Source organism: Odocoileus virginianus, chromosome 21, assembly GCF_023699985.2.
Source record: "Odocoileus virginianus isolate 20LAN1187 ecotype Illinois chromosome 21, Ovbor_1.2, whole genome shotgun sequence".
Classification (NCBI taxonomy): Eukaryota; Metazoa; Chordata; class Mammalia; order Artiodactyla; family Cervidae; genus Odocoileus; species Odocoileus virginianus.
The window spans coordinates 691,469-714,021 of record NC_069694.1 but is presented as its reverse complement, the minus strand read 5'-3'; the positions used below and the strand labels follow the sequence as shown (position 1 = coordinate 714,021).

Genomic DNA, 22,553 nt, shown 5'->3' with positions numbered 1-22,553 from the left:
AGGGAAGTCTATCTTACTGGCTTAAGAAAATCTAACTGGCTTAAAAAAAAAGAGGTCAGAGGACTTTGGGGGCCCACACAAGTGGAAGGTCCAGCAAAGGTTTTAATTTTACATGTGGCTAAGTCCAGATGTTTAAAGAATGTCATCAGAGAGCATATCTCTTCATATCTTAATATTTCTTTCCTTTATGTTAGTTTTATTTTAGTAGATCCTTCTTTCATGGTGTCCCCAAAGTTTATAGTATCAAAGATCTTCAACCTCAATGCAAAAGTACTTTCTTATACCAAATAGTTCCAACCAAAAAAAAAAAAGTCCCAGGATTGAGTCTTTTGGGACCAACTTGAGTCACATTCTCATGCAGAAATCAATCCCTCAGGAAGACAGAAAATTAAATACCCAGGTCTAGGTCACAGGTCTAGCCCCAGAGCCTAGAAGATGCAGTCAGGCCCTCCTCAGTCACGCGCAACAAGTCCAGGCAGTGTTGTCAGAGGAAGGTGAACGGACTCAGACAGGTCAGACCTACAGGCATCCAGCAGACCCATCTGGAGCCTTTGCCTAAAGACAATATCCAGTCTCCCCAGCGTGGAATCCAAGGCCCACTGTGGTCTTCTGCTTCCCTCCTCTGCCAGACTTCCCTTTCCTCTCCCGTCCACCGACATACTCTCTGCTCCAGAAGCGCGGCTCACAGTTTTCCCGAGTGCCATGTCTTCACTGTTCGGAGCCTCTCCGTGACGTGCTCCGCAGTGAGGTCTTGGCCGAGGCTTCTGCTCACTCCTCAGACTGAGTCGGTTCTCTTCTGCTATCTTTCCACTGCACTTCACGCTCACCCAGTCTTTAAAGACAAGCGTTTTAAAACAAATGTTTTATGTAATGACTTTATACTGTATGAATACTCTGTGCATCGGGGCTATAGTTAGCAATGAATAAAACAGAAGCCTGCATTTGGATGAGGGAGGGAGGTAATCTCACACACACAACTATATCACCCGTCAACAATGAACATCACACGCATAAGAAAACACACACAATGCCAGGAAAGCATAAATGCATAAAGCAGGAAAGTGGGCCTTGATGCAGATACTGTGTCTTCTGTCTTTGATATTCCAGTGCTTTTCACAGAACCTGCACAAAATAGGCATTTAAGTGACTTTTAAAATAATAAGTAAACTAATAAATTTATTTTAAAACCAAATAGGCATGACCTTAGAATTCATGTGTAACTCATAACTTTTTTCCTGTTATATTCCAATGGCTACAAAAACAAAAATTTAACCCTTTCCCAATATGAGCACTACTTGGTACTTTGTAGAATTTATACACACACACACACACAGACATGTATATATATATAATATTGTTTAATGAAGGACCTTTATTCTAATGAAGGACTGTTATGTTAGTGGTAACAATAATGTATCAGTGGATAGTATGGACCTGTGTTGGTACTTTAAGTATTCATTCGCCTGAATTCACCTGACTCGTTTTGCCCTAACAAATCTTTTCCCAGCAGTTTTCTTCTCCTGAAGTCCTTATTTAGAATCCAAGCTGATTGATAACTCCACTCTGCCTTTCTTCCATTGTCTTCTGTGATCGGGAGGAATAAAGTGGAGAAGTGATGGGCTGATTGCCTTAAGCAGCCTTGGCTGATGCAGTAAGAAGATTCTATCTGATGAGATGCAGTAACAAGGACTTATCCACTTAGACGACATATCCACAAATTCCAAGATGTTCACACACAAATGGACACCACACACTCTAAATATCTCCTTTACAGCTGTGTGGGAAACAATTATTACTCTAGCCAAAATCACTCACTCACTGTCTTCTATAACTGAAGAGTAAAATACTACCCTTGACATTTTAAATGAATATCTAAAGGGGTTTCACTGAAGATGAATTTTTAAAAATGGCTCTTATTTGTTTCATTCAAAATTGACTGAATTTGCTGGTTATAAATAATTTTATATTTAATTGTAAAAAGCAATCATCTCAAATATTGGGCCTCCCTAAGCAATCAGTGAACACTTTATCTAGGTAGAAAATGCTTCTGTGTATAAAATAGTTTCTACTTTCTTGCTTCCATCATCTTCCACTCAAAGCTCAATAAATTCCCACTAACATCAACTTAGGACATCAGTCCCCAACCTTCGTATCACGTATCCCTCAGGCTTGAACCCCGCATGCATATCTGCGTGCTAAGTCACTTCAGTCGTGTCCAACTCTTTGCAACCCTATGGATTGTAGCCCACCAGGCTCCTCTGTCCTTGGGATTGTCAGGTAAGAATACTACAGGGGGTTTCCATGCCCTTCTCCGGGGATCTTCCAAACCCTGGGATTAACCCATATCTCTTGCGTCTCCTGCATTGGCAGGTGGGTTCTTTACCACTGGTGCCACCTGGGAAGCCCACTGAACGATGCATATTTGTAATTAATTCCTGGTCACCTGGAAATAAAATAATTTCTGTGGATTATCTATCTGCCAAGACTTCAGTTAAAGCCAGATACACAAGAGCTAACTAAGACCCTTGAAATGTGTGTGTGAAATGCCGATTGGGAAAGTCTTAGTCTAGAACAAAATGAGCTCAAACTCATAGTTTTAACAAGTTTCCCAATGAATTTGGATGCACAGTAATGTCTGAGAACCACTACTCTAGAGATTCTAGCCACTCAAGTGTCCTTATCCACTGAACTCAAACAGAGCTCAGAGAGTTTCTCATTCATTTACCTAGCCCCTCCTTAGGACTATCCAAGGTTCCATTCTGAAAAGGCAAGGAGGATATACAGTAATGACCAATAGCGACAGAAAAGCAGCTGCTCTCCTGGAGCTTACATTTCAGCTGAGATTACTGACAAATGTGTATATGAATGCATGATATAGTGGCAGATGATAATGATGGTGAAGCGAATGAAGCAGAGCTAGCCAGGTAGCAATCTAAGCAACAGCATGCCAGGAGGGAAGAGCAGAGGCGACAGTGGCCCGAGGACCAGGAGCTTCCAAGGCAGCCAGCCAAAGCGACGTGGCTGGAGCAGAGAGCTAAGAAGCAGAGTAGCAGGCAATGAGGTCAGAGGTGGCTAGAGCAGCCAAGTCACATGGCGATTTGTGGATTTGAATGAGAAAATTGGGTTTTATTCCATGACTTTGGAAGTTGCTAGAAGATTCAAATAGAAGACAAGTTCTGTTTTACATTTGAAAGGATCACAGCAGCTGCTCCGTAGAGTAAAGACCACCGGGTTTTGGTCCTGGTAAAAAGGAAGATAAATTACGTGGCCAGAGGTGATGTGGAGAAGTGATCATAATCAGGATGCATTTAAAAGCAGAGCCATTACAACCTGCTCACACACTGGATGGGAGAAACACGGGAATGAAAGGAAGTGAGGATAAAATTTATCAACTGAGTAATGTTCTGGAAAATTTGCCAATTGTTTCCTTTGTTCCTATGAACAAATTACATAATGTTCCCAAATTACATAAAGTTTAGATTTATGTAGGTTCGTACCTAACCTTCTATTGCTTCTTGAAATGATATTTCCACTTCAGCCACTATATCATCAGAAGAAGCAAAGAGATATGCAGATCATCTCCAGCAAACCTCCCATCCCCCAGCTCCCCTCAAAGAAAAAAGCGTTACAGGAATTTGAGACCAAAGGACTAGGGTTTGGCAGCTCTGGTGAGAGCTAACGGCTGACAGCGATACCATAACTGCGGTTCGCTATCTGAGCGGCATCCGCGGTGGAGGGTGTGGCTGTGTGGCGGTCCACGCCCTGCAGGCCAAGGCAGCGAGCACGCCGGACAGCTTCGTTCAGGCCACTGGAGGCTTCCAGTGGGCAGCCCACTCTGTGGCCAGCATCACTTCTCTTGGCTTCCTCCCCTGGACTTCAGAACCTCTCAGTAAATGGAAATCTAATTGAATTGGTTAATAGCGAGGAAATCACTTTTTGTTTGCAAAGTAGATTGAACCCGGAGGTATTTCTTAAAGGAGATTTTAAAATTGCCACTGAAAACAAGATTACACTTTATTCCAACTACACTGTAATGAGTTCAGCTATTGAAAATATCCTAAACAGTTCAATTTAGTTAGTGGCAACATTTTTAACAGCCCAAGGAACTCTGGCAATGCTGGGGGCAGAGAGAAGCAGAGGGTGAATGAGATGAAAGGGGCAGAATAAAGGTTGAACCTGAACTAGGAAATGAACGTGTGCATTCACTTGGGGTTTCTGCTGAGAGGGAACGCAGCCAGCAGGTCAGTGTTCCCTGGGCCACAGCCCTCCTGATTTTTGTCGTCCCTTTCATATCGCTCAGGGTTCTCCAGAGAACTGGAACCAATAGAAACAGAACCAGCATACTTTCAAAAAGAGACTTACTTTAAGGAACTGGCTCATGAAACTGTGCAGATTGGAAAGTCCGAAAACAGTAGAGTGTGCTGAAGACTCGAGCAGGATTTCTGTTTCAGGTTTGAGACAGAATTTCTACTCTGAGAAACTTCAGTTTTCACTCTTGAAACTTTTAAGGGATAGGATAAGGCCACCCAGATCATCAGGCTAAATCTCCTTATTTAACAGGAGCTAGTTGAAAATGTCAGTCACATTTACAAAATACTTCACAGCAACATCTAGACAAGTGCTTGACCAAATAACTGGGCACTATGGACTGACCAAGTTGACACATAACATTAACCATCATGACCTTTTATCCCCTTTGCTATCATCCATTCATTCAGTAGGTATTTACTGACCATGTGTATAAGTGCCGAGCACTTTTCTCAAGTCTGGAGAAATAGAGAATAAGACAAAGTCCCTGCCCTCCTGGAGTGATATTCTAGTGGGACATTGGGTGGGGGTAACCAGTTGGATAAGAAGAGAGAGAATCAAGAGTTCTGCTCTAGCCTGAGATGCCTTTGAAAGTGAGAGTGGAAGTCACTCAGTTGTATCTGACTCTTTGCAACCCCATGGACTACAGAGCCCATGGAATTCTCCAGGCCAGGATACTGGAGTGGGCAGACTTTCTGTCTCCAGGGGATCTTCCCAACCCAGGGATGGAACCCAGGTCTCCTGCATTGCAGGCGGATTCTTTACCAGCTGAGCCACCAGAGGAACCTAAGAGTGCTGGAGTGGGCAGCCTGCTCCTTCTCCAGCAGATCTTCCTGACTCAGGCATCAAAGCAGGGTCTCCTGCATTGCAGGTGGATTCTTTACCAGCTGAGCTATCAGGGAGACCCTTCAGACATACATAAGCTGCCCTATGAGAAGGGCCTGGCAACCCACTCCAGGATTCTTGCCTAGAGAATCCCATGGACAAAAAAAAAGAATCCCATGGACAGAGGAGCCTGGGCTATAGCCCGTGGTGTTGGACACGACTGAGCAACTATCACTTTGACTTCACAGGGGATGGGGGCCAGTCACAGGGTTTGCAAAGGAGAATACAAGATTAAGGAGCTTTATTAGTAAAGATTTTTAAATTCTAAAATGTAGGGTGTGATGCTCTATTGCTTGTGGAGGAACTGATTCCTTCATCAGTGTCTGGAATAGTGCCCAACACAAAGTAGGCACTCAATAAATATTTATTAGATAAAGAGCACGGTAATGTTGATTTAACTATATAGTAATTGAATCTGCTTTCAAGGGGTAGCTACAGAAATGGTCTCAATATTTTATATGTTAAACCACTTAAAGCTATGATTTCTAGCCAATAACAGAATACTTAAGGGATTTACACAAACTAATAAACAGCATGCAGTTTTAAAGTGTGAATACCTTTGAGTTTGCACCAAGGTTAACAAAATATCTTAATAAAATGTAACTTGTTTGCTGTGACTTGTGCTTAATGAGCAGCATCTGTATGCTTCACTGGCTGATTCTAAATTCTAGAAACTTGTTTACTTTAAAGGGATTTCATAATAATGTAACTTAATGATGCATACAATACAGATCAAGTGATTCCATTTTACAAAAAATATTTTTTTAGAATGCTGTATCTTCTGCCTGGAATATGCTCCATAATCAAAGTTTGTCAAAAATCAGAAACAAGCCATGAGATAACCTAGTGAAAACCTCTCATTTATGGATGAGGAAACTGAGTTAATAACAAAACCAAGATGAGAACAGTTTTCAACTTCTAGTCCTTTGCTCTGTCCTCTCCCCAGCCTCTAAGATTCAATACAAGCCCCAGGTCCTCATGAAGCCTTCTGTGAATCCCAGTGATTTCTCACTTTTATGAACCCCTAATCATGGTCTCTACTATACCACTGAGCATTTGCTTAAAAACTTTTGTCACTTTCAATAGTATGTCTTATTCTTGTATCTCTAAGGAGATTATTATCTCAAGGACAAAATGCATGTTTGATGAGTCTCTTGACTGTTTCACAATAAAATCACATGCATTACCTTATCTTCTAATGTACTTGTCCCTTCTTTAATGAATCCAAGAATTTCCTCCTTGTCACTTCAACCCTGCTATCCTCTTTAGTATCAGAAACTTCCCTATGCATGACTTTTTCCACCATAAATTTACACTATATTATACATGTGTGTGTGTGCGTACATGTTTGCACGCATCCTTGATGCCTAGCACTGTAGCTGGCACATAGTAAGTAATCAATAAAGGTTGGGAGAGAGGGGGACAGAGAGAGCATGCTCGAGGTTAATATCACAGCTACACAGAGGAAGTAAAATTTAAATTGAGCCTTGAAGAAAAGAGAATTGGACACGATTTTGTGACTGAATACCAACAACAACCTTCGAAGAGGAGAAAAACATAATATTTGAGATAAAGAGTATTCTATGTTTTAACTCCAGATTGGTTACTTATTTTTTGTTAAATCTTAGGTAATTTACTTAACTTGAGTCTCAGTTTCCCCATCTGCTGAACTAGAAAATGTTATATATTTCATAGTCTTCTTAAAAATACTGAGATAAGTTACACAGTAGGATTTAATAGATAATAGTTACTAACAACAATATCAAAACATAATAATAATTCCTTGAATAAAGAAACCAATAGATGTCCTGGGTGAGGGCATAGTGGGGAGCCTCATTATTACAGCAACATGCTTCAGAGAAAAGTGATGACAGATGAGAAGGAGAGGGAAACAGAGACCAGATTCAATCACCATTTCTCTCTCCAACCAACTAAAAGCTTAAATCTATCAACTGCATCACTAAACTCACTGCAGGAGGTGATGAGGGCCAAGGGCTGTGAAGTGGTTCATTCTCAGCAAAAACCACATGAACTCTGAATCAGACAAAACGTGGGTTGTCGTCTCAGGTCTGGCACCTACCAGGATGTAAACTTGAGACTGTGTGTTGTAAGACTAAATGAGTAATATACGTGAAGCATCTACCGTAATGCTAGGCACATGATGGACACAATAAATCCTGGTTATCTTGTCTGTGATACGCTGTGATCACATCTCACCTTCTGCGCTTTTCTGCCTCGAGTTTATCTCTGCCTCTTCCCAAGGTTCTCTCTCTCTCTCTTCATCACCAGGCTCACTGCATGCCTACTAAAACCTTTCAACAGTGTTTGCTGAGATCAATGTCATTGATGGAACATTTATAGAGCACTGACTAGAAGCCAGGCACTGTGCTAATAACTCTAGAGTTTTTATTTACTTACTTACTTAATTTATTATTTTATTTATTTACCTGCTATATTGTCCTTGGAGGTACTTTGGACTCATCTGCATGAATGAGCCATGTCCCCTTCAGGTAAGTTAGTTTGCAAGTACATCAGCTTAAAATTAAAGCCACAACGTGTTAGGCCAAAGGTACTCAGAATTCCTGTAGTTCCAAAAGTGTGTGTCTGGGCATAGCATAGAGAAAAACCAGGAAACCTGGATTAGGTATCAGTGGAACGCTAGGAAGCAACAATGAACAACAGCGGAGAGAGAAAAATCAAAGTATAGCCAAGCGTATCCTTCGGACCAATGAATCCATTCCACTTCTGGCAATTTAGTCTGGGGAAATAACAATGGGTATGAACAAAGATTTAGCTCAAAGGTGTTCTTTGCAGGCCTATTTTTATTTATTCATATTTTATTGGAGAATAACTGCTTTACAGTGTTGTATTAGCTTCTGCTGCACAACAATGGGAATCAGTTAAATGTACACATATACCTCCTGCCTCCCGAATCTCTCACCCAACCCCCAGCCACCCCAGCCCTCTAGGTCATCACGGAGTGCCGAGATGAGCTTCCTGTGCTGTGCAGCAGGTTCCCGCGAGCTATCTACTCAGGTCTGTTTACTTAATAGTGCGAAAGCAAGGCAAGCCTTAATATCTAAAAAGAGATTATTCAGTTATGGTTTATCCATACAGGCTATGAACACCTTATGTCACAGAGGAATATTTATTAACATGAAAAGATGACCAGGTTATGCTATTAACTGACAAAAGTAGATTACAAAACAAAATATACTAGCTGAGCTTGTCTGTAAGCATAAGCGGATTAAAAAAAAAGACTAGAGGTTTAGCAAGATATTAAAAATAATGGACACTGAAGGTGAAATTATGAGTTTTTAGTTTTTAATTTGTTTCCTGATTGCTTTCTAGTTTTGAATGTTTCCATGTATCACTTTTGTAACAAGGAAAAATGCCATGTACATATACACATATATGGTATTTTTTCACATACATATGGCATTTTTTGTTTTATATGTAGTGTATTTCTATGAATGGTAGTTTTCAAAAACAAAAATTACATGATCTATATATAGCATATAAATTATATATAATATATATTCCATACACACATACTGTTTTGTGAGTGCAGATAAAAGATGGATGGATGAATGGATTAGATTAATCATAGATGCATGATGGATCATAGACAAACTGTAGATTAGATTGATTGATAGATGATGGATTAGATAAAAAGATAGTACACAGACAACGGGTAGGTAGATAAATGATAGACAGATGTGCTAAATAGCTTCAGCTGTGTCTGACTCTTTGTGACCCCTTGACTACAGCCCACCAGGCTCCTGTACGTGGAATTTTCCAAGCAAGAAAGAATTCTGGAATGGGTTGCCATACCCTCCTCCAGGAGATCTTCCTGACCCAGGGATCGAACTGGTGTCTCTTAAGGCTGTTGCATTGGCAGACGGGTTCTGTACCACTAGTGCCACCTGGGATGCTTAGATAGAGATAGATACCCAGGGGACAGGCAGAACCAGATGTCTAGCAAGACGGTGTGATGAGCCCGACGCAGTATCACCAGTTACAGGTTAACCCGAACAAGCCAATGTCCTGGCTGCTGTGCCTGAGACTTTCTTTCTCGGTCAGGTCGATGCCCACGGCAACATCCTGCTCAGCACCCTGGAGATCAGGAACGAGACGAGCGGCTCGGAAGTGCTCGCGGGCGTGGGAGAGCCCAAGGCCAGCATGTACTCGTACGACAGCGCCAGCATCCAGTACCGCAAGCCGCTGGGCAGCCGCGAGGCGTACGGGCGCGCGCTGGACCGGCCCGGCGCGCACGGCAAAGGGCGCATCCGCAGGCGCGCCTCGCAGCTCAAGGTCAAAATCCCCGACTTGACTGACGTGAACTCCATAGACAAGTGGTCCCGAATGTTCTTCCCCATCACCTTTTCTCTTTTTAACGTCGTTTATTGGCTTTACTATGTGCACTAAGGTCTGTCCGATGGTTCCTAAACGACTTCGTTCCTCTTCTTTCGGTTTTTAAGCCCACAGGTCCCTAGCAGCGATGCTGCTGTGCTTTTTGAGGTAAGAGATTCAGCCGTCCACTTGGTTTTAGGTCTTGCGTATCAATTTTATTACTGCACCATGTTTACTTCAAAAAGAAAAAAAGAAAAAAAAAACTATTTTTTTCCAGTCTACTGTGGTCCAGGTTATTGGCTCTTTCAGAGCTTCGTTAATTGCCATGTTTACAAACACACACACACAGAGAAATTAGGTAGATCTTTAGCAGTTCTAGTCGCCCTGGATTTTATTGTTTTTTAAATGCAAATGAAAAGAGGGCTTAGCCCTCGGTGTGCATGCCTCCTGGTGAGCTGTAACAATCTCCTGCTGCCAAAAAACAAGACAATTTCCAGGATCTCAGAAGAAAAAACACAAAGCCATTGATAAGTTACAGATCTCCAGGAAGAAGGGAAAACAAAAAGGAGCCTAGAAGAAGAAGGAAGATTCCTTTCCACTCTCCACCTTCCCCAGGTCCATTGTAGGAGTCCCCGCTCCACAGAGAAAAGGGAGAGATAGGCAAGCTGGAACCCAGGTTATACAAACTCAGCCTGCCATCTCCACTCCACTTTAAGCTGGATATTCTGAAAAATGCTTCTTTCTCAGACTTCCAGGGAGATTTTAAAATTAACATGAGAATCCAACCTGGTGGCCACAGGGAACATTTTTCTCCTCTTGTTAAGAATGAGTTTGGGGGGCAGTGACTAATTTTGTAAACTATTTCAAATGAGCAGCCCTGGACTTATTTTCTTAGCCTGGAATCACTTGACTTCATGCCATGAAGCCATGGCGTCACATTGTCCTAGTTCCTGCTTCAGACGTTAAGAGAAAGGGGGCTGGGGCAGGTGGGCTTTGAAGAAAGGAGTGGTAAGAATTTTTGCTTAAGAAAAATATTGCCCTTTCCACGAGGAAGGCAAGACGTATGTGCTGTGAAAAGGGTGCCTGGGCAGTTACCTGAACTGCCAAATCTTTAATCAAATAGTATATATTTCTTAGCCTTGCAGAGAGCAGTCTCTAATGGTGACACGCTGGCTGCATAGCGCTAGTTTCTCAGCTAGCACAGTACGCCTCTGCTCTCTGAGCTCTGCATTCTAACATGTGAAACGAATGTGTCAGGAAATGCACATGTACCCACTTTAGTCTCATTCCCCTTCAAGGCCAGATCTCTGTTTTAAAGAAAACCTTCAAAACAGCAAAACCACAGATGACAGCATCACCGAGCCTTCAGACATTTACAACAGCCCGTAAATGACAGCCCTTCTCTGCCATCATTACTGCTTCTGCCTTATCTCTGCTCATGGGTTACTTTGCTCATCATAGTAGGAGTATTCCCTCAAGAGCTCAACACACAATTCTAATCAAATCCAACCAACTACCATTGAGATTCATCTCATTTATGTCATTAAAGCCTCATTATTTTTGTGCAGTGTGTGTTCAGCCTGAGTATGTATATAAGAATTCTGTATATTCATTTGCAAGATGATTAAGTGAAACCCAAAGTTGACTGACTAGTCATAAAGGCAATTTGGGACCTGATCTACAAATGTGGTATGAATTGAGGTAATAATAGGGAGGTTTGCCTCATTTGATGACCTGGCTTTCTTCCTAAGGCTGATGAGGGCCCCTGTTTACAATAGCATCAGTTGCTGGAGATTATAATCCTAATTGAAAAGAGGAGGCTGAATTTGCACTGATAAATCCAAGGAGAGAGTTATAGTGTTCTTTTAGAAAGCAAGAGGAAAAGAGAACCCTCAAATTAAAAAATGGTTGTGCTTTAGATAATATATGTTAGTAAGAAAATAAAAACACTGCTTTGATTGGACAAATCATTTCAGTGGTTTCATGAGAAATGAATCAGGCATGGGGACCAAATTTCATTTGTTTTCAGTTGTACAATCATAGTTCCCTGGTCAAGGAAATCTCTACCCTCTGGGGATGAAGCGATCCATTTCAGAACTCTGACTAGTTAGTTCCTTGACAGGGTGAGATGCTTTTCCATAGTGAAATGCCCAAACAGAGTGGGATGTAGCCATACCAGTGATTGTAAGGTCAGGGTCCACCATGTAGTCATTTATTTTAAACACAGGATGGAAGACTTTTGGCTGATACCTAACAGGAATGAATCATTTTGATGTAAAAACTCTTTTAAAAAGTGTTTAAGGATGAAATGCTAATTCAGAAATGAAGTATCTGTTGATCTGTGTTCCATAGCAAAACAATTTCTCTTTATTTACTTGTGTAGCTCACTCTTCTTGGAAAAGATTGAGTAATTTATAATTTTATTATTATTATCTTGCCTTAAAAGTCTGAAGAATTTGATGCTTGTAGTTTTAGATGTAAAGCATCTCGGAGAGAAAAAGAACATTTTGAATTCTTATCTCTTATCCTTTGTAAAATGTAAAACTAGTAAGCCTGAATCCATTATCAGGCACAAAATGGTGTCAGGGTATGCCCTTCTGGATGTAGACAGGCACAGCAAGTAAGACACAAATCCTGTTAGATATCTCTGATTTTAGAGGCAATGACAGCCAGAAAAATTGAAAAGCTGCCTATTTCTAATTAATAACCTCTGTCCCCACTTCCTTCATCTGGATACTTCCTAGCCAAATCCTCTCCTCCTTGGTCCCCACCCACTCTTTTTCCAGGATGAAAAATACACAGAAAAAAATTCTTCTCTGCCTGTCTGCCTTGTCTCACCCCAACTGATGGACATAAAACATAAAAGTTGCTAGACTTTCTCAAGTACCCTCAAACTGGTCCCCATTCCTGAAAGATTCAGATCATTACCTTCTAGAGGTGTTACTGTTTAAAGGTTGTTTTCTTTTAGCCATGAAAATAGCCATAATCTCCTAAGTTATCCAAGTGGCAGTGGAGGCTAAATATTGCATGGACTCACTCTCTCATGCCACAGTCATGTCCCGGGGACCCCATGTTCACAAACTGTGATATAAACTGTCATAGATTTAAGCTGTGTGGACCCAGCAGAAATCTCATCATTCATTTGACAATGATGACTACACACTCATTTCTACCAGTCAAGTTTCTTGACTTAAAAAATACCGGGGGTGACGTGTGCATTATACTCACCAGCTTTGCGAGGCAAAGGCCCAGGTAAAGATGTATTTTGGGCTTGAATTATCCAGGATTGTTGCTTCCATCCTCTCCATTGCCAAATAGCAACAGCAGACTGGTTGGTGATTCTGTTGACTAAATGATATGTGTTTTCATATACGCCATGTTTATTGTGCATTACAATCAATGAAGGATCTTGAAAATGCAAAGAGAAAATGTGGTGCAGAGAATAAAGTTTGGTTTATGGATCCAAGGATAGGCTTTCCTTAAAAAGCACTACGTACAATACACAGAAATGTTGACTAAATTCCATCTTTCTAAAATCAATGACTACTTTATAAATATTCATTTCAGAAAGAGCTCAATCAAAATTTGCCAAGTGAAACAAACAAACAAACTAAAAAAAGATCTATTTATAATGCTAGAAGGAAAAGATTGCCAAGATTTCTTATATGGACCATTTTGAATAGTATTTTACAAAGGGTGATATGCCACAGTTTTGTTTTTTTTTTTTCCTTTTCTGAACAAAATGTAATCAAATATTTATCCCAGGAGCTAGGGTAAAGAAACGGGCAAGCATTTGTTCACGTTGGTTCAATCAGCACTTACTGGGATGAGGAGGACAGAAAAACAAACAACAAGATCAGCAAACAGTCAACACAGAGGTGAAGTTGTTAATGGAACGTAGAATATTATGTAAACTTCCTTGTAAATTCTGTACATAGTTCATTGAACTGTTCCTTGTGGCCTGGTGATCCTCTGCTTCTGGGTGGATGTCTGAAAACTCTGAGCATTGTAAATAATGTCAGCTTAAAAGGCACTTGCTTTTTTTTCATGAAGTGAAACGACTAGTGACTTGGGCCCAAACCAGAATCCTTTTAGCTCTTGCTCCTTCTCTGCCCTTGTGTGTGGGCAGTTGTGTAACTCTGCCAGGGGTCTCTGATCACTGCCTCGAGCTCCAGCCCCACTGAAAGGGGCTGGGGCTGCCAAGAAGGCTGCGCCCCCGTGGGCCTTGGGAACAGCACACCAGCAGAACCTTAGTGAGCCGCTCCTGGAACTACGCCATGAAAAGTAGACGTGTTTTTATCATTCATCCATGGCTATTCAGATATTCAGATGCTGAATTACCCAAGCTCTTGAGGGGGGTCAGGAGTGGAAGATGTGGTCAAAATCCGCAGGGAATAGAAAGCTTCATTTGCACCAATAGCTTTAGCTTCTACCTTCTTTCCTTCCACAAGGTTTCCCAGAACTTTGAAACAAGAATATAAATGGATGGATGGTTGATTAGGGTAAACAGTCAGATGTGCAAATGATGGGAAGGAGAAAAGGAAGAGATAGGCAATGACATTGATAACACCGACTGGCTGACTCAACCCTGAAAGATCCAGAGGTAACCATGTCACTGGTTTTGAAAGGTAAAAAGAAATACTGGTATAAATGGACTGGGTATTAATACAAGTCTTTTTCAACTGGGTGTCATATGTTTGGTATGTACTAGTCAAATTTAAGAGAGAATCTGGTAATTAAATGTTCTCAAATATATTTCTCCCAAGTCCTGGTATTCTTGAAAAAGCCTTCAGAATGGTGGGATATTATGCCATAAGATGTGTTTCCATGGATACTGGCAGTCCCATAAAGTGTGATGGTGTCTTCAGAAATTCCGAGCAAAGGGGAGCATAATTTGGTTTCTTGGCAATATTCGAGGGCAAACAACATCTTTCTTGCAGGTAGGAATTTAGCAAGGTAGCCCTTTTATTGCCAGCATTTTGAGTGCAAGGAGCTGTCGGGAGACATTTTGGCTCCAAAATGTGCCACCTAGGATCCATCATCGATGGAGTAAGAAAAATGTCCTATTGAAACTAATCAAGTCAGTTTCTAAGTCCAGAATACATTGTGATTTTGTCTAAATCCTGCTTTTTCCAAATAACTGAAATCAACTGAACTGTCAGAAAACTTCATTATTAGAGGCTGCAATTTCACAAACATTTGAAAGGAAATCCTTTTCCATAGACAAATTGCAAACTAGAAAATACTAAGTGCCTGGAAGAATAAGCATCATTTTGTGTTTGTTTTTATTTTTCCAAAGCAAGAATTCCCTTATTCAAACTGAAGAAGTCTAACAGTTCTTTGTTTTGTTTCATTTTTCCTACTTCAAAAGTTCTTGGTACATCAAGGGACTGGCAACCATTCCTAGCTGGCCTCTGTACTTTGCACACTCTAGAGCAATTAGCACTCATCACCAAGGTTTCGATAGGAATTCAGTGTGGGGAAAACAGAAGTATGTTTCTGAATCAGCTGGGTTAGAAGTCAAGGGATAAACAAGAGCAATCAGTATTGCAGTCTGGCCTCTGCTTGTCCCTGGGTTTCCTTTTGAAGAAAAGCAGGGAAGGGGGAACATTTTCTTCTATAATTTTTTAGAGGCGAAAATTATTCAAATATATGTTTATGCATTTGCAAGTCTGGCAATGAAAAGCAGGTTACCTCTTTTGTGTCCATTCCTTCCTGGTGCCATTTGCCATCATGTTGCATGCCTTAACCCAATGAAATCAGTTCATTTATTTTTCCTTTTTCATTTCAAGTCCTCACAAGCTGTCTTGTCCATGAATAGCAGAAAGCTTAAGCTTCTTTGGACTTACACTGCATATCTTCAGTGAAATCTACAGGAATAATGAATGTCAATAATTTCCCCGAATTCTGACTCTTATTGGCTTTGACAGGGCTGTAGGGGTAGGCTGCATCGTCATGGCAGCCTCTCCTGAAACGCCTTGGATCATCTCTCTTTTCTGCTTGTCTGCCCCTTATATGAAGAGTACACATGTTAACCTAACCCTTCTCTCTCCCACGCTGATTTAAAATAAACTGTAAATAAAAATCATTAGCTCAAACCTAGAAAAGTTACACCAAAGTTTGATGATAAGGCCATCTCCTTACAGTGGTAACGTGGTGAATTCACACTATAGCAATTCGTTTTTAGTGTTTATTTATCTGGCTGCAGTAGGTCTTAGTGGGCCGCACTCAGGATCTTTGTTGCATCGTGCGGGATCTTCCCTTGCAGTGCGAGGACTCAGAACTTGTGGCGTGATGGCTTAGTTGCCCACAGGCATGTGGGATCTCAGTTCCTGGGCCAGGGATTGAACCCGCGTCCTCTGCATTCCAAGGCCGCTTCTTAACCACTAGACCACCACTGTATCAATTCTTTTACACCAAACTTGTTTATTCATGTACTTCTTCAGTCTTAATTGTACACCATTTAAAAATCTATTATTATTCCTCCTAGAATGTCTAAACATTTACATAGCATACCACCAGTTACAGGCTATTCTCTAGGAATTTGACCTACTTCCTCCCTTCTGTTTCTGATTCCCATTACAAATTTCCACTTCTATGTATTTCCCTACCTTCAGCCTTCTAGCAGACATTAAATATAGCTAGTAATTGGACAGGTCATAATGCAAACTGTCTAAAGTGGCCTGATAAAATATATAGAACATCTTTTTCCTCCAGACAACATTTCTACCTTTCGAGAACAGAAAGTTCTCCAAACATATACCAAGTGATATATAGCCTAACATTAAAAAGTTAAGTACAAATGAGCTGCATGGTGGGGAGAAGGAAATTATAGTGAATGGAAAATTCCTTGGAGTTAGGATTTTGTGACCTTGACTTTATGCTGTTACTATTACAGCCCAGCTGTGTAACTTTGGACATATCACCAGATGACCTCCCATTCCGCTTCCAGAACTAAATTTCAAAGGGAATTTTGGGGAGGTGCATTTGTACAGGAGGTTACCAGAAAGATAAAGGAGTCCCGTGGCCCCTGCTAACACAGTCCCACAAATTTAGTAATATTCCTTATCTCATGTCTTTGGGAGTAAGCTATCTGGTGTAAAGTGAACTGAATTCAAAACTTGTTTATATTCCTCTAAATATATATATATAGAGAGAAAATACAGTTACATTTTCAGGCAAGAGGCAAAAAAATATTTTATGATTTTAGTAATCATCTGCACTACAATATTGCCCTTTAATAGCACTGGAGAGTCGCAGACAACATAAATCACCATGGTTTCTGTTTTCAGATATCTGGAAGATGTTGCTCCATAGACCATTCTTTCTAATTCAGTCAGGAAGTGGTCATGAAATGCCCCTCCTGAGTGGAAAAGCCAACTTCTAAGCAGCGTCTGAGCAATACTGTCACAGCGCCCATCAGTGTCCCTCCCCTCCCAGACACCGTCTGTCCTAAGGGGAATGAGCAGACAGGGCGGAGCTCTCAGGCGAGAAGCCGCTGCTTGCCTGGTGGAAAGGATTTCAGGCCTGTCATCCCCTCTCTTTGCCCCACCTCTCCCAGCTCTCCCACCCCCACTTAAACACTTAAATCTGCCCAATGTTTTAGGCACAGCCATGGCAAACTGAAAGTTTACTTACCGAATTGCAATCAGCATTTCTAGCTCCTCACACTTTTTAGAGCTCACATCCTCCCCGCCCGTCTCTGGACAAGGTCCCGTTGAGCTTTCTGCACCAGGATGCTCTTAACTTTCCCCCCTATTTTGTAAGATAACTTTCCACCTCTCAACTTCCCTGATTCTCCTGAGAGCCCCTGGCCATTCAAAGCTGTTACGACTGCCCAGAAATTCTTGCCTTCCATCACAGGCCAGTCTATGGAGGAGACAGTCTCTTTTTTGTAAAGTTAACTTAACATTCTGCCCCTCAACCTCACATATCCTAGAAAAATTTCCTGTGTGCACGTGTGCTCATCACAGGGGCTTCCCAGGTGGCTCAGTGGTGAAGACTCTGCCCGCCAAGCAGGACTCGTGGGTCCAACCCCTGGGTTGGGAAGGTCCCTCGGAGATGGAAATGGCAACCCACTCCAGTATTCGTGTCTGAACAATCCCATGGACAGAGGAGCCTGGCGGGCTACAGTCGATGGGGTCGCAGAGTCAGACGTGACTTCGGGGCTAAATAACTACAGCAGCTCATCACTCCACTTAGAGAAGTGAGTAAATACTACTTTTTCTGGTTTCCCTACTTTTTACCTAGAGATGGTTTCATATTTAATTTTATCTGTTTCAAAACAGAAAAGCAGTCCTAAATCTTCACATTTTCATCAAGTTGAGATTAGTACTTATTAACATATATATCAATTAGAATTCATTCAGAAGCAAGTTAACAAAAGATACTAAAAGTAACTTTAGCAATCAAAATGTTATCTCATATAACACTAAGTTAGAAGTAAGGTAGTTGCTGGATTCATTGTTTCAATAGCCCAGCCGTGTCATTTAGGACCCAAGTCTCCTCCCTAACCAGTTCCTCTTAACCCTGTGTGTTATCAGCGCCCATTACGGCTGCAAACTGGCTACACTCATGCATTCATCTCAAGCGGAAGAAATACAGGAGAGCTCTGCTTTGGGTTTATTTTTAAGATCAAGGACATCTTTCCCAAAACACTCCCCCCACAGTTTTCTCTCTTGTCCCATTGGCCAGGGTTTGAGTACACCTTCATTCCTGGACTGTCTCTGGTAAAAGGAATGGGATTATCATGACTGGTTTACAACATTAACCACCCCACTCCCACCACCCCCCACCTCACCCCCCCCACCCCACCCCTGTCTGGTGCCTGGGGCAAAGGGGTGGGATGGAAAATATTTAACAAAAAGATGGAAGCATGGCTTTTGGCTAGATACCTAATGACTGTCACACATTGGTCTAAGGCATCAGAAAGTACTTTCCTACCCATAACTTCCTAATATGACCTTCACTACAGTGTTGTGAATATGATGACAATACCAGGATCTGGAAATAGAGGCTCAAATAGGCTAAGTGATTAACCCAAGATCTGATAACTAGTTACTGATGGAGTTAGTATTCAACCTGTTTTTCTTGGCTCCAAAGGCAAAGATTTGTCCACTCACTACACTGTCTGGAATTAATCTTTTTACCGTGATGATCCAGGTTGTGGGCAGTCCAAAGATAGTGGAGAATAGGAGAAAAGAGAGCAATTTCCCCTCTCAACAGCTCTATACTATGCCCAGTAAATATTCTTGCTCTTTTTTTTTTTTAATCCTTCTCCTCCATCCCTCACACAAAAGCCTTTCATTATTCTCTCGAGGGAACATGCAGAAGGACTAGTTTGTGCCACACACACCTAAGTAGCCTGAAGTGTGCCCGTTTGCCTGAGATAGTGCCAGCGTAGAATTATTAATAGATCATTTCACTCTCAAAACTGTCCATTTAGATGAGCTATACAGTCATACTAATTATGAGGTCTCATAATTCCCACATCTGGAGGGTATGGGAAATATTAATGTTAACATTAGCACCTTGGAGAAAATGTCCTGGCTCCTTGTGAATCCTTCATTCATGACTGGCCTCAGTCTTCTTCATCACTCATGCTCATTTCATTTCTCACCATTCCCCTTCCTCAGCTTCGAGCAAGCTAATCCTCAGGCTTTCCCTTCCTTTCCACAGCAGTGGTCACCTATCATCCCAAAATGTTCTCGTTGCTGTGCTTGAATTTTTACATTTTGCCTTCAATACCCAGATCTGCCTCCTCCCGGCTCCTCCCTCATGTTGGAGTATGAATCAGGCCAACATCATCCTACCGTCTGTCCTACCTTCTGTGCATGGTAGAATCTGTACCTGCTCATTTACTAACTTTATGTTGCTAAATGCAGCCATAGCGAAGCACGTTTCCATGATAGATGTTACTCAGGATGACATACGATGCCTGTGAGACACGTGTCACCTACACCCTCCCCCAAGTTATCTTTAGTCCCATAGAGCCTCTGTCTACAGCCTCCAAATGGGTTTTTTAAAATGCAGTCAAAATTGCCGTTGAATCCATGTTAAGCTCTGTGCCAAGTGGTCACTGAAATTTTTTTCATTGCTTATGACTATACAAATCCTAATACCACCATTCTCCATCCTGCCAGTCTAGCAGGTCTTGACTTCCTAGGCTAATTACTGCTGCTTTCCCTTTGTGGAAAAAGAAAATTTTTACTCAAAGTTTCATTTTCCCCTAATTTACCCAAGTCTGGCTTATTAAAACCTTTGAATTTAGATTCTATGAGGTGTTTACTCTTGAAGCTGGGACTATACTGCATAATCAGAACATTACAATGTGAATTCTAGAGAATCCTCCCAGAGTATGGCATACCAAATTCCAAGAAATAAATAGAAGGTTTAAAACTATCTAAGGGGGATGGGCAGTTCTTGACATGCACCACTGTCCCTCAAGACTGTATAAAATAGATGTGCAGGGAAATACCTTTTCTGCCCCTCTCTTTTCAATTGTTAACTTCCCTGGTCTCCTGTTATATATAGTATTTACTATTTGCATAAAAATATCATCTGCAAGCCTTACCTCAGAGTGGCAACCAGCCATCCCAGTTTTACTAGATAATGTATTTTTCCACTTTATTTCCCCAATTACACTGAATTGCAGTATATCCGCTTTTTTTTTTAAGCTAATCAATTTCATGTTAATATGTTTCTTACATCTTTTTGAAATACTCACTGGATAAAGCTTGAACTATTTTCTATTTTGCGACAATGTCACCACGACACTTAGAGGGAAGTCCCTTGATTCTGCATATATTCACTGTGTTGCTCAACTCCTTATTTTAGAGAGGATCAATAACTCCCTTGATAAAAATAAAGTGGCATTCTTACAAAGTCAAGATTGCATGAGGGTCTTGGAAATCCCAAATATTAATGTTTACAGGGACTTTTTTTTTTTTTGACATCTTTAAGTAAGCTTTTTGTTTTTGACCACCAGGCAGCATTTTGTGCCATTGTGATGGAATCTTACTAACTAATGTGAAATAATGTGTCATGTCATTTAAAAGGTTAATTAAAATGTGAAGGGGAAGCTTTAATACTGTCTCAATACAAATAAAACTGTTTTTAAGAGAAACTCATCTGGGTTAGGGTGGCTTGCTTGAAAATTCTCCTGGCTGTCAATCATCTCTGAATAATTGTTTCACTCTGATTTTACCCAAGGAAACTCTTAAGGCAAAGATCTTTAGATGATGACTCAAGAGGTTTGGGAAAGCAGGACTCACTAGGCTGAGGATTGGGGAATCACTATCTTGCCAGCAATGGAACCCCTCTTTGGCTACCACCCTACCTAAACCTTGATTGGCGGCAAACACAAGCCGAGCTCTCCTGCTGTCTTAATTCACAGCACACTGCACTGCGTAACTGGGTCTTTCAAAAGCGGGTGCTACGTGTATACAGAAAGAAATGCATTCCTCCTGTTGCCTCTCAAAATCCATTATGCTAAGCTCACCAAATATGTTAAAAGATGTTAAATGTTTTGTTCCCTGTGCTTTTTTAGTCTCCATTAATCATTTTGTTGAATTGTCTACTACCCTCCTATTGAACAGGAATTAGCTAATTCACTTCCTGAATGGTATTACAGTTCTTGTAAATAACCTCTTTCTCCATCTCTATTTTTCAGCTGGCAGAACTTTATTTACAAAGGTATATAAATTATACTATTTTAATGTTCTTTTGCTCTTTCGACATAAGCATATGCTTTCATACATAAGCAGATATTTTGTATACCTACCAGACCACTAAAAGGCTACATGGCAAGAATGAGCATTTCTGGAAACATAAAAATCTTAATGCAACGAGACAGGTTTACCTAATGCCAAGAAAGAAAAGGTAGACTCCTTACTTTTATAATTCAGCTTTCTATTTTGTATCAGTATGTGCTGTATTTTCTGATTGAAGCCGCTGTTCTGATGACACTTGTGATTTTCTGCAGTTCACTTTATACACTTGAAATCAAACCTTCATACAGTGCGCTTGATGTGTACCCTTTCTGTTAGGGGTTTGGTTAAATATTCTAACCATTTCCTTAATTCCTTTTTACATGCTTAAAGTATTTGACATTAGGCTCTCTCAAAAATTATCTCTGGACAAAATCCATGAAGCCTGTAGACTGATTTATACACATGGAAGAAATAGGTTTTCCTCTTAGCAGTGAATCAGTGACGAAGAAGTTCAGTGTCTTCTGCTTCCTGACCCTTCTACCCTCCATGGCCTTTTTCTATTTATCACTCATTGAGTAATTGTGTATTCTTCTAAAATGCAAACTCAACTTCATGCAATCAGGTATGGACACAAGAAATGCTTGTGCTCTCGATTTCAGGACTAACAGTCTCATACCCTAGCAGTCACGGGACTGTAGTTTACTCAGTATTTTGTTAATAATTTGGCTTTGCTATAAAATGAGTTGCTGTTTTCTTTGCTTTGGTACTACAAGGTTTTCAGTGTCGCAGCAAATGAAAGGAAGAAAACATGTTTGAAGGCTGGTGCCAAAAACCATCAGCTGTGCTTAACAAAAGCCGTTGTGCAGCTTCTGAAATGTGGTTTACTGCTGTAAATATGTACGATTTATGTGAGCCTGTTAATCCTAAAACACAAATAAAACTTTTTTTATTAAAAATGCCTACATATAAAAAGTTTACTTTGTACTGTTTAAAAACATGCAAGATTTCAGGCATATCTTTTTATAATCCTTAAAAATGTTTAGAATTCTGAATCTGTTGTTTGGGGGCTTTTATTATAAAATTTAATACAAAACAAAATCCCTTTATTTGGAAGAAATTATTTGCAGTATTATCCAACAATTGGGGAAAAAAATACCAGCACTTTTCCAGGAGCTTATTTCTATACCACTTTGATTTTTTTTTTTTAATATTCTTTAAGATAACATGCCTTACAAACATTTGAACATATGAAGTGTTTATATATTAGGGAATTAAAAAGAAGAAATGAAGTTTCCT

At 40.7% G+C, this 22,553-nt stretch overlaps 1 protein-coding gene across 2 annotated transcripts in view; it reads left to right on the top strand.

Annotated features, from left to right (window-relative positions):
- Positions 1–22,213, top strand: part of GABRB1 (gamma-aminobutyric acid type A receptor subunit beta1) — a 426,842-nt gene extending 404,629 nt beyond the window's left edge. Inside the window, exon 9 of one of the 2 annotated variants that reach the window (XM_070451937.1) lies at positions 9,277–22,213. In XM_070451937.1, the coding sequence (XP_070308038.1) occupies positions 9,277–9,621 (345 nt within the window). In that variant the 3' untranslated portion in view covers positions 9,622–22,213. Of the gene's footprint in view, positions 1–5,961; positions 6,327–9,276 lie in introns of those variants that run through there. The other variant, XM_070451938.1, reaches the window with a different exon arrangement.
- The last annotated feature ends 340 nt before the right edge of the window (positions 22,214–22,553 follow it).